General features: G+C 35.8%; 1 protein-coding gene across 5 annotated transcripts in view; it reads right to left on the bottom strand.

Moving 5' to 3' along the window:
• The window catches only part of LOC138715562 (uncharacterized), a 77111-nt gene extending 68039 nt beyond the window's left edge, over positions 1-9072 (bottom strand). Inside the window, exons 1-2 of one of the 5 annotated variants that reach the window (XR_011336452.1) lie at positions 8344-9067; positions 5930-6109 (exon numbers count right to left, since the gene is read on the bottom strand). Coding sequence is in view for 2 of the 5 variants with exons in the window: in XM_069848632.1 (XP_069704733.1) it covers positions 5930-6109; positions 8344-8590 (427 nt within the window). In the remaining 3 variants the exon portion in view is untranslated. Of the gene's footprint in view, positions 1-5929; positions 6110-8343 lie in introns of all 5 variants that reach the window. The other 4 variants (XR_011336451.1, XR_011336453.1, XM_069848632.1 and 1 more) reach the window with 4 other exon arrangements.
• Positions 9073-12868: the final 3796 nt, after the last annotated feature.

The raw sequence follows: 12868 nt of genomic DNA, 5'->3' as shown, positions 1-12868 counted from the left end.
AGTTACGATAAAAGTTTTGCATTGCACTCCATTATTGCTCACCTCAGGGCTACAGATTTTTAAGGAGAAAATTGTGTTTGCCAACAGTCAGATCTCTCCGAAATTGGCTTCATGGATTTGGTATAGGCCCTGGTATAAATCCCACCATTTTACAATTATTAAAAGTAAAGTCTGGAATGCTGCCACTAAATGAAAAGGTAGTAACAATTATTGTAGATGAAATGTATTTGAAGGAAAATATAACGTACAATGCTAAAGTGGACATTTTTTAGGGATTCATTGAATTGGGTATACACAGCCCTAACCAACAATCTCAAACTAATGTAAAAGATTCAGAGGTACCACTTGCAAACCAAGCAATGGTTTTTATGATTCGAGGAATGTGTAAAAATTTTAAGCAAACCATTGGTTATTTTCTATCGAAAGATGCCATGCCTGCAGAGATTTTAAAATCACATCTGCTTGATGTAATAAATAAAATAAAAGATACGGGATTTATCCCTAAAGTGATTGTTTCAGACCAAGGATCGAACAACACTAAATCGAGAAGACTGCTTGGATGTAATGAAGTACAGCCTTATTTTGAACACGATGGTGAAAAAATTTATTTGTTTCATGATACACCACATTTGATTAAGAGCGTAAGGAATAATTTAAAACATTATAATTTTAAGCTATTTCATAAATTAATTAAGTGGGAATACCTAGAAAAACTTTATTTTATAGATAAAGATATGAATCCCCGACTTTGTCCTAAAGTAAAACTTAATCACTTGAATCTACCAGCATTCACACCGATGCGAGTGTGCCTTGCTACACAGTTATTAAGTCATTCTGTAGGAAAAGCTATGGCAACACTCATAAAATTCAGTTACCAGAGGAGGCTCAACCTACTGCAGACTTCATCCTGTTCATGGATAAAGCTTTTGATTGTTTTAACTCTTCTAGTTTCCAAACTAGTAAAGCCTTAAATAGGCCACTAAGTGAAAATTCCACACACTGGAATTTTTTTAATGAAATAGAAAAAAACATTTAGAAATATCCAGGTAATAAACAACAGGAAAATGAACCCAAAATGTATAAATGGCTGGCTAGAAAATTTACAATCTTTAAAACTGCTATGGAAAGAATTGCATTATAATTATGGATTTAAATTTTTAATAACAAGAAGATTAACACAAGACTGCATAGAAAATCTCTTTTCTATTATTCGATCTAAAGGTGGAAACAACGTAACTCCAGACTGCTCGAAGTTTAGAGCTACAATTCGGGCAATCATGATGAATCAATTCCTAAGTCCTCCTGAAACAAGCAACTGTGAAGCTGACGTTTGTTCTTTCTTACTCAAGAAAGGAGATATCGAGGCAGCTAAATTGAATTTTTGCAGTCCAGGCATTACAGATGTCTCCGATTTGGATGTAACTGTTGATGACAAAAATGTACAGCATACAAATGAAGAAACCGTGTTGCAAGAAAATGCAAGAGCTTATGTTGCAGGTTGGGTGTGTAGCAGAATAAATCACGAAATTTGTCGAAGAAATTTATCTTGTAAAGAAAACCCCAACAATGACGTAACAACACACATCGCAAATAAAAAATACTGTAAAGATTCAAAAATTTTTTCCTAATGATGTTTCTCTAATGCTCAGCCAATTGTGTTCTGATGTTTTCAAAGAAACTGATCATGTTATTTATAAAACTAGAATTGGTGTAAAAAAAGAACTAGTTAAAATGGTAGTGCTCCCTGTTAACATGTCCATTTGCAGTGACTGTGCCAATGTCTTCATTGACAAATATTTCAATGTGTTAATAAATTGTTACATCAAAAATAAAATGGACAACCATACAGCTAAAAAAGAAAACAAGCGATGTATGAAAGCTGCTAAAGTCATGCACAACTAAATTTCATCAAATTTGAAAATATGAGAATTTATCAATTCATTTCTATTCTAATAACTTTGTAATTTGTTATTAATTAAAAATGTTATGAACAAAGTGACTCTAAAGTATACTATTTATTGCTTTCCAGCTTCTTATTGAAATCAAATGCACACCTCTCCTCTTTTCCTCACGTAATCCAGCACGACGCACGGAGTGTGCGAACGTTTCAAGCCGCTAGATGGCAGCACTGTTACTTTTCGCCGCCGCTTGCAATGCTAAACAGGAAAGCTTTCTAGTATTAATGTTAGAGAGTATTTGTTGGTATTCAAAGTCCATATAATGATATCAAGCTTCTTACTCTCCATAAGAAATGTCCCAACCAAACTGTAGATAAGAAAGCACAATTATAGGCTATTATGGCATTTTGCCAACATCTTTGGTTTCTCTCTGAGCATCTAGTTGCTTTTTGATGACCAAGTGATCACAGAGAAAAAGAAAAATCATCACAATCATCATCATCATCATCATCATCATCATCATTTACTAAACAGGCTTTAAATAATGTGGTCTGTTGCGGACTCAATTCGTTTAACCAGCAAAAAAGGAAAATATAGTAACAAACTTGCAGCCTCCACAGAAACCTGATACTCCTCAATGACTACAGAACATGGCTAAATTGGAAAACCTGAAATTGGAGAATCCTATAACATTGAGAACCAGTTATTTATTTGAAGACTGAAATAGGAAGAGACAAATCTCAATCTTTCCTGCACAGACTTCCTACAGAGTGGTTTTCAAGGAACTTCGTGATTGCTCCTCTTAGACGAAGTAGTAAATGACACGACAGAACGCACTATCAACCTGTTCCAAAAGTACAATGAGACATTGAAGAAGATGAATAGAAACAGTTTCTTCTATAACTTTTATCCAAACACCGATAAGAGTTTTCTACTCCTTCAAAAGCTGCCCTGACTTTTTTCTTTCACTATGTTACACATTATAAACTTCTCAGCTCTGGAGCGACTTGTAAATGGTAATATTTTAATGAAATTTTTTGTGCTTGTTTTACACATTAATGCATAATATTAGCCTTGTGGGAATTTGAATTTTTGAAAGTTCGGTTTTTTGGATCACACTACCATGTCAAGACACTGGAGGAATTTCTGTTAGCTACTAGCAAACACATGTAATTTTTAAGTGAAGAGTTCTCTTTTAGATCTCTTATGTCAGATTCTAGAATATTGACATAACTAAGTACTTGACTGAGAGTATCAAATGTATTTTGCATGTTTAATCTTACTGTTTCTAGTTGGACTGTAAGAGATTCGGTATCTTGTATGTATCTCTGGCAGACTTAGTGTTCTCTCAGAAGATAAAATTTTCTTGGTAGGCGATCTATTGCAGACTCCATCCTGTTGTTCTCTCACCAGTGATAGCTTGGTTGAAACATGATGTGAACTGACATGAACTTTTGTACTGTCACCCCTTGACAATCTTTCTGATGATAAACATTTCTTGCATGGAAAGATGAAGGACCCACCTCATGTAAAAGCCTCATACTCAGGATTGCCGAATTTGAGACAATCATGGTGGAACGCACTTCTGACCGCGCACCTCTTAGCTTTAGAAACCACTCACTATTGCTCGTATAGTGTGGTCTCTCACCTCGCATGCATCAGATCTTAAAAAACAAGCCTTTTGAAGACTTGATTGCTGTGTGGATTTAGATTCAAACATGAGCACAGCTTAAATGTTATTGACTACTAACGACCCAGCAACCATAAAGCATTCTGAATCATTAGAGACTGGAATTTTTTGTTGAGTTCAAAGTGCAAAATGTGGGATTTTCAAATGGGAAAATCGGTGCTTTCAATTAAATTTTTCAGTATTTTCACATTGTTCGTTTTCGAGCTTGGAAATTGGTATGTTCGTTTTTATAAAGTCTTTCCAACACTTTTTCCCAGATATTCGCAATTTTTCTTTTTGTTTTGCACACTGCAAAAACAAGTGGCAATAGAAGTCAGCACAAGAGATTGTTCGTCTTCCTTGCGAAAATTAATTGCCGATGCATGTTTTACCAACTTCAAATCTTTCTCAACAGTATCTCTTCTTTCCCACGAGACCTCACAATTACAAAATTTACACATGACTGTACTTTTGTCTGTGCAATAAAACCTATGCCTTATATACTGGAAAGCTCTATTGGAGCTATTTTATTATTAAGCATTCTTGTAGCCTCACTTGCACGGGAACACAATAATGTTATTTCGCCTATGTGTGACACTATAAACAAATAAAACAAACACACTCAACACGTCCAAAATAATATGGCATTCAGCAGGCTCACAATGCTCACAATACGATTCTCGCACATCGCTACATATATCAGATATGATGTCAGGAGTGTGTTTAGACCAGGTATTTGAATTAAAACCTTCTAGCTCGTTGACCGTTGACTAAAACAGATTCAGTATCGAATGTGCAATACTAGCGACCATAAATATCGACCTTATCTGTGCGACAGCTATCGATTATCGATTGTAGTAAAAAAAAATTAAAAATTGAAAATTCGCGCACATAATTCGCTAATTGCTTAAAAAATCGCATTCCCGACTTGATACGGATTTCGCGATGTTTCACGAATTCAAATCAGGCATAAATGAATTGAATAATGTATATTTACTGTAATTAGATGTTGAGAAATATTTTTTTCCAAAATTCGAGAAATATTCCATTCCCTATGAATTGTCAATACTTTAAAAGAAGGAAATAATATATTTCATTCAAATGGAATAACAAATTGTAGGAGAGAGGAAAACGAAGTAGGGTAAATCTTGTTAATATTGTGATAAGAGTAATATCGTGATACTGTGTTTGATAGCTTCTTATCATGCTTTTACAGAGCGAGAGAAGGACCGATTTGATGCAGCAACTTGTCCATGAACTTGTCCTTAATACATTGTCAAAAAAAAACAGATTTTTGTCTCGATAAGTAAAATTGTAATAAATTCTCATACCAACTATTACGATATTACTCATATCACGATTTTACCAACCTTTACCCTATCTTATTAATGTGCTTAATAATGTATTTTGTAGCTGAAAATATATTCATTTATTTAAATTATGTTTTTGAATAATGAATTATGGTTCATAATTGTGTATGCGATATTAGCACTCAAAGAGAAAGGGATATTGGTAGACGGCTGCCAAAGTAATTGCAGATCAGTCTCAAGCCTGCAAGCATAGTAATATCGACAGGCCAGTTCTAAAGAGAAACAACTCAAAATTTAAAGTTGTGAGAAAAATGAAGTTTAAAGCTTCAACCATACATAAAACATGATTAATTGAATTTGGATTAAGTTAAACGATCCTCTGATTCTTCACAGCAACATAAAGCTTCAAAATGTAGCTTTCTTTAAACTTTAAATTTTGAGTTGTTTCCCTTTCAAGCTGGCCGTCGATTTTGTATTTCTGTTTTGACTGCCTGCACACTTGGATAAGGAACAATAATTTAATAATATGACACGATTATATTTAATGTCAAATTAAAAAACTAGATAATTTCGTGTTAAAATGTTAAATTAATATTCTTCCTTTTATGTCAAGAACCTAATTTGTTTTAACTACAAACATTTAAGAACAGGTTCTATGAACTAAGGCAAATTGAACAAGTGAATCCACTGGATAAATGCCCTATTCCCTACCAGTAAGAATCCAAGTCTCCTGAACTTGTTCACAGAGTATGTGGATATCCAGAGTACCGCAATCCTTTGCGCTGGAAATGCCGACAAATCAGCCATTTTTATTACAGCGCTTGCTATTTGCCGTACACATTTGTAAAGGGAATGAATGTAGCCTAAATCAGAATCAAATATTTTTAATTTTAAGGGCCAGGCCTAAATTGAGTTTTACTTTAAATGTTCCCATCCCAAGCATGTTGAAATGGAATAACAATAGTGGCCGACTAGTTGATTGCACTGCTCTGGGATTCTGCTTGTGCATAGCTGAAAGAGCATCTACTTCAGGATGTAAACAGTTACTGTACCTGAGTACATAGAGAAGTCGAAAAGACGAATCGCCACTCTCTGCAGATGCTGCAGCTCCTCCAGCCTGACTTCCTCCTCCCACTCGGCGTACCGTCTGCTGGATTCCTCGAAGTGGTCGCTGCTCGAGGTCTGGGTGGCAGCGTCTAGCATCATCAGCTTGCCAGTTGTATCATGTCGAGCTAAAAGGCAGTGTAATTCTGAACTGAAATCTTCGTAATTGCTAACTATGAAGAGAATAAATAGGTACTGTCCAGCTGAAAGGTTATGTCTCATCCCAGTTCGTCCCACTCGTTTCTCCTGTCCTCTCTGTAAGGGCTAGTGGCTGAGCTGTTAAGTTCTTCTGTGCAAATATTTGCTGTACGGAATTGGAAGTTTACATAATATTATACAACTGTTTAAAATAATTTAAAGAAAAGGGCCCCATTAAGTAAGTAATTGTCATATCATTTCCCCTGTTTTGACGACTGTGTGACATAACCACTTGGACGGAGAGTAGCATGACAACATGTACATCACCAAATTAAACTATTAACTATAAGTGAATCATAAAAGTAAAATCTGAAAAGGAATCAAAAGATGAAGCACGTAGTAATGGCATAACCTCTAAGAAAAATAAATTCAGAGAACTGAAATGAAGAAGTTTAGACTTTTATTAAAAAATGAAATTAAATCATCCATATTCTTTTATTTACAGATGGCTCCTAAATGTTATGTTTCTGTGTGTACCAAAAATTACTAGAGTGCTTTAAGTGAGTGTGTTACATTACAGTTCTCAAATTTCCAACTGAAAAGATAAGTTATGTGGCTGGAAGCTACTCGTATACTATGAAATATTTTCACGCCAACAAAGCATTCAGTTGTGTGTATTAAACACTTTGAAGTAAAAGATTTGTATCTAGTACATGTTTCTAGAGACAGAGAAGGAAATGTGCAAGAATAGTCCTAAAGCAGATCTCTTATAACTATTTCCAGGTTTACGGGAACAAATAGATAATCTTATTCCTCAACAAGAATGGACCCTGCTAACAAGTGCATTCAAAGATTTGAGCAGCAACAAATTAAGTGCTTGCAAATGGACAAAATTAATTCGTTTGATGACCTATGTAACATAGATACTTTAAAAAAGATAGCAGGTGGATCATTAATCTCAATCCAGTGTTTATGTACTTTTTGTTGGTTAATTTTGAGGGTGTGTCACAAATATATTGATGTATTAAAATATATGACAATTTATCAGTGCAATTGTGTGTAAATAATCAAAATGATATTCACTGCATCACAGAGTTGGTAAGTGCACACATGAAATTAGAAATGTGGTCTCAATTGGAGAGCATTCTTCTGAAGTACGTAAATTATAATAATTATTACGGTGTAATGATGTTTAGTGTTAACACGACAGCATGTTGGCCACGTTTGTATGTTTACTTAAGTATAATGCTTTATTGTAGGAAGTATTCGAAGTATTATGTTTATTGGAACAAATTTCAAACACATTAAATATAATGCCAAAATACTTATGTGATGTATTATAAGTGCATCTTTGTTGTACAAACAGTCATCTTCCTCCTGCAATGTTATTAGAAACTGTCCATTTTATACGCTAATATAATACTGAAATCTTTTAACAAATGCAGTAAATCAATAATAATGAAGTAATTTTTCACTTTTTTGAACCCGTGTGCTAGTAATCTTTTCTCATGCGTTAATTTACGACTCTTTATCAAATGCTATTATTATCTAGCATCTGAATAAAATAATTAAGTGCAAAAACAAGCGTGATAAAGACACATTTGCTCTATATGGGTTGAGGGAAAACTGCAGAGAAAACCTCAACATTGACATTCCTTAATTTGAGGATCAGCCAGCAAGCCTTGAGAAACTGCTATAGAAGCAGCACTTTCTCTATCAATACTGTCTTTACTTGTGCAATACAATATGCTAACTGCGAGCACTGCGGCTGCAGTATTTGTTCTGTTGCATTGAATGGGGGACAATCACATCACACATGTGATCAGAAGTTAAGGTTGTTGCAACCATAAGGCAAATTCCTGCATGACGCTATCTGCAGTAGGTTCTGGAATGTAGACTATGATTACACCGTAAAAAAGGTCCTTTCTAAACAATAGGGCAATAATGCAACAGAAAGTAGAACATTTCCTAAAAACAATAAAATACCAAATAGTGCAAATAAATGCAAAATAAAAGTAGGCTATATTGGTCTCTATTGAAGTGTAAAGAGTTTATATTGTATCCTGCATTGTCTCTGAAGTATAAGAAAAAATATGATATTTCATCAACTTCCGAGCCCTATTCATCACTCATCAACTCATCACTTTTTCCCACCTCACTTCTGACATTCCCATCACATCCACTCTGTTTCTTCTCATTGCTTCCTTCATGTTTTCCAACTCACCCGGTAGAACTGGTGTCTTCTCATCCCTCGTTGCAGTCGTTGATCTTCTTTTCTTCTCTTCTGTGTCTTGTGTCATGACATGTCCTTCCCCAGTATCCCCCACCCGGACATCTGATTGGGGGGATAGTTTATGTCCGGAGTTTTTTACCAGGGAAAGACTCATCATGGCATTTTCAACATATCTTCTTGGGATATATAAATGCGGTAGGTTCCCATTGCTATCCGCACACCACTCTCTCTTTCGCATCTTGAAAGATCCCAGGGGGCCCCAGCGTGGAGGTGAGGAGAGTGGATTTGACTAATTAGGCCCTCCGGACTTCACCGAAATTTACCACTAGGGTTAAATATCAGTTCCATCAGGGTTTTTGACCCAATCAGAGACTGGGAAATCCCAATTAGTCTTTGCCCCCCTTATTGAGTCTAAAACATTACAAAGGTTATCAATGTGAAAAGATAACTAAGATACTTATCGAGCATGACACCAAGAAAGCTGGTCTTCTTATTTTAAAATGTAGTCAACCGACCGCAAGGAAATTTAAATATTGTCGTTTTCATATTTTATATTTAAAACGTATTTTTAATTTTTCTAAAGAAATTGATATAACGTACATTTTATGAAGCAGTTATGTATTACATTATTGTTAGGTTACTTGATTTTATCGACAGTAATCTCACTAGATAATGTCCGACTTTGTGTCAAGAAGAGATTAAAGAAATTCAATATTACCACTCAGGTTGGGCTCACAGAATAATAATATGGTACAGTCTTACAAACTTACTTACTTACTTACAAATGGCTTTTAAGGAACCCGAAGGTTCATTGCCGCCCTCACATAAGCCCGCCATCGGTCCCTATCCTGTGCAAGATTAATCCAGTCTCTATCATCATACCCCACCTCCCTCAAATCCATTTTAATATTATCCTCCCATCTACGTCTCGGCCTCCCTAAAGGTCTTTTTCCCTCCGGTCTCCCAACTAACACTCTATATGCATTTCTGGATTCGCCCATACGTGCTACATGCCCTGCCCATCTCAAACGTCTGGATTTCAAGTTCCTAATTATGTCAGGTGAAGAATACAATGCGTGCAGTTCTGTGTTGTGTAACTTTCTCCATTCTCCTGTAACTTCATCCCGCTTAGCCCCAAATATTTTCCTAAGCACCTTATTCTCAAACACCCTTAACCTATGTTCCTCTCTCAGAGTGAGAGTCCAAGTTTCACAGCCATATAGAAGAACCGGTAATATAACTGTTTTATAAATTCTAACTTTCAGATTTTTGGACAGCAGACTGGATGATAAGAGCTTCTCAACCGAATAATAACACGCATTTCCCATATTTATTCTGCGTTTAATTTCCTCCCGAGTGTCATTTATATTTGTTACTGTTGCTCCAAGATATTTGAATTTTTCCACCTCTTCGAAAGATAAATCTCCAATATTTATATTTCCATTTCGTACAATACTCCCGTCACGAGACATAATCATATACTTTGTCTTTTCGGGATTTACTTCCAAACCGATCGCTTTACTTGCTTCAAGTAAAATTTCCGTGTTTTCCCTAACCGTTTGTGTATTTTCTCCTAACATATTCACGTCATCTGCATAGACAAGAAGCTGATGTAGCCCGTTCAATTCCAAACCCTGCCTGTTATCCTGAACTTTCCTAATGGCATATTCTAAAGCGAAGTTAAAAAGTAAAGGTGATAGTGCATCTCCCTGCTTTAGCCCGCAGTGAATTGGAAAAGGATCAGATAGAAACTGACCTATACGGACTCTGCTGTATGTTTCACTGAGACACATTTTAATTAATCGAACTAGTTTCTTGGGAATACCAAATTCAATAAGAATATCATATAATACTTCCCTCTTAACCGAGTCATATGCCTTTTTGAAATCTATGAATAACTGATGTACTGTACCCTTATACTCCCATTTTTTCTCCATTATCTGCCGAATACAAAAAATCTGATCAATAGTCGATCTATTACGCCGAAAACCGCACTGATGATCCCCAATAATTTCATCTACGTACGGAGTTAATCTCCTCAAAAGAATATTGGACAAAATTTTGTACGACGTCAACAAAAGTGATATTCCTCGAAAGTTACCACAGTTGGTTTTGTCCCCCTTTTTAAAAATAGGTACAATTATGGACTCCTTCCATTGTTCTGGTACAATTTCCTTTTCCCAAATAGCAAGTACAAGTTTATAAATTTCGCTATATAATGCACTTCCACCCTCTTGTATTAATTCTGCTGGAATTTGATCGATACCTGGAGACTTGTACTTTTTCAGATTTTCTATCGCAATTTCGACTTCTGAAAGGGTGGGTTCGGGTATAAATGGCTCAGCAGTTTGTATTTCAATATCGTCCCGATCATTTCTATTTGGCCTATGTACATTTAGTAGTTGCGCAAAATAGTTTTTCCATCTGTTTAGGATTGATGGAGGGTCTGCAAGCAAGTCACCATTCTCATCCTCGATCACGTTTACCCTTGACTGATATCCGTTCTTAAATTCCTTTATACCCTTATATAAATCTCGAATGTTTTTATTCTTACTATTTGTTTCTACCTCATTCAGTTTTTCCTTCAAGTAACCTCTCTTTTTATTCCTAAGTGTACGACTTGCTTCCCGTCTTTCATTGAAATAATTATCTCTCTTCTCCTCAACTGGATCCTGTAAGAATTTCAATTTTGCCTGTTTCCTTCTTTCTACTACCATGCAACAATCTTCATCAAACCACGGTTTCTTTTTCTTAGTTTCATAATAACCTATGCTCTGCTCAGCTGCAATTTTGATACTATCTCTGATATTTTCCCACACGCTATTAACATCTAATTCTTTCTCAACTTCGTCGGAACTTTCTAAAGTGGCAAACCTATTCGAAATTTCGACCTGATAATTTTGCTTAGCTTCCTCGTCCTTTAATTTCAAAATATTGAATTTAGTAATATTAACTTGTTGCTCTACTCGCTTGGCTACTGATAATCTTTCTCTTAATTCTCCAATCACCAAATAATGGTCAGAATTACAGTCTGCACCCCTGAAAGTTCGAATATCTACTATACTAGTATGTCTCCGTTTATCTATCAAGATGTGATCTATTTGGTTGTGTGTCAATCCATCTGGAGAAGTCCAAGTATATTTATGTATATCCTTATGGGGGAATGTTGTACTTTTGACAATTAAATTTTTCGATGTGGCAAAGTTGACTAATCTAACTCCATTGTCACTACTAATTGCGTGTAGGCTCTCTTTTCCAATAGTTGGTCTAAAAATATCCTCCCGTCCTACTTTAGCGTTGAAATCCCCCAATAAAATTTTCATGTGATACCTAGGGAACTGATCAAAAGTATGTTCCAATTCCTCATAGAAGCTATCCTTTATATAGTCGTCTTTCTCTTCTGTAGGGGCGTGAGCATTTATAACTATGATGTCGCACCATCTACCCTTAAGTACTAAATATGATAACCTGTCACTGATAAATTCGACCTTTTTTACTGCTGATTTTATTCTTTTATGTACAAAGAATCCTGTTCCTAATTGGTGATTATTGTTTCCTTCCCCATAATACAACAAGTAATCTCCTATTTGTGATATGCCATTCCCATCTAACCTAACCTCTTGTACTCCCACAAAGTCTATTCTATATCTAGCTAGTTCTTTTGCTACTAATGTTACCCCTCCTGTTCTATAAAGACTAGTTACGTTCCAAGTGCCAAATCTCAAAACCTTATTCCTTTGCTGTGGTCGTGCCAGAGAATCAGTCCTATTCCGAGGCTTACTGTAGGAATTCGTAACAAGCTGTTTTTTACGGTGATGGGTTGTTAGCCCTTCGCCCAACCCCCAAGCTGGAGGACCACCCCTTATCGGCTGTCCACGACTGCTTATTCAATATATTCGCAGCTACCCTCCATATCTGGAGGCCGTCTCCTCTATCCGCAACCTGAGGACGCGCCATGCCGTGGTGATAGGGACCCACCATACATGGAATATGGTACAGTCACGGATGATAAATTACTATCTTGGAAATTTCAAGCTCATAGGGAACTTGCACTCTAAATATCATGCAGTCGAATACAGGGGCGTTTTAAATGAAAATAATACTAATTGATCTTATTTCTCATTACGAATGTCATAACAATAGAAACTTGTTAAAACTAGGGTTGCCATAATGAAGAAACAAAGAAATCAGTACATGATTCAAAAGTCAATTTGATCGACAGGAAAAAACGCAGGAATTTATAAGAAACTTGTATATATAATTTATTTTTCACATTAATATCACTTGTTTACTTAATGTGGATGAGACTGGCCACTTCAGTGATACACTTTACCTTATCTAGCACACTATTTGGCATGCAATTTACATTATTACCATTTATTTTAGCACCACACCATTCATGTCTGTAGATCACAGTCACAGAACCTTTCATACTTCTCAGAACTGTGAAGAGAAGGAAGGATGAGTTGTGAAGCTAACTGCAGTTTACATTATACTCTATCTGCAGATGCGTTTA

This window comes from Periplaneta americana, chromosome 15 (genome assembly GCF_040183065.1).
Source record: "Periplaneta americana isolate PAMFEO1 chromosome 15, P.americana_PAMFEO1_priV1, whole genome shotgun sequence".
NCBI lineage: Eukaryota > Metazoa > Arthropoda > Insecta > Blattodea > Blattidae > Periplaneta > Periplaneta americana.
Note: the sequence above shows the minus strand (reverse complement) of the source record. Positions and strands in the feature narration are given on the sequence as shown.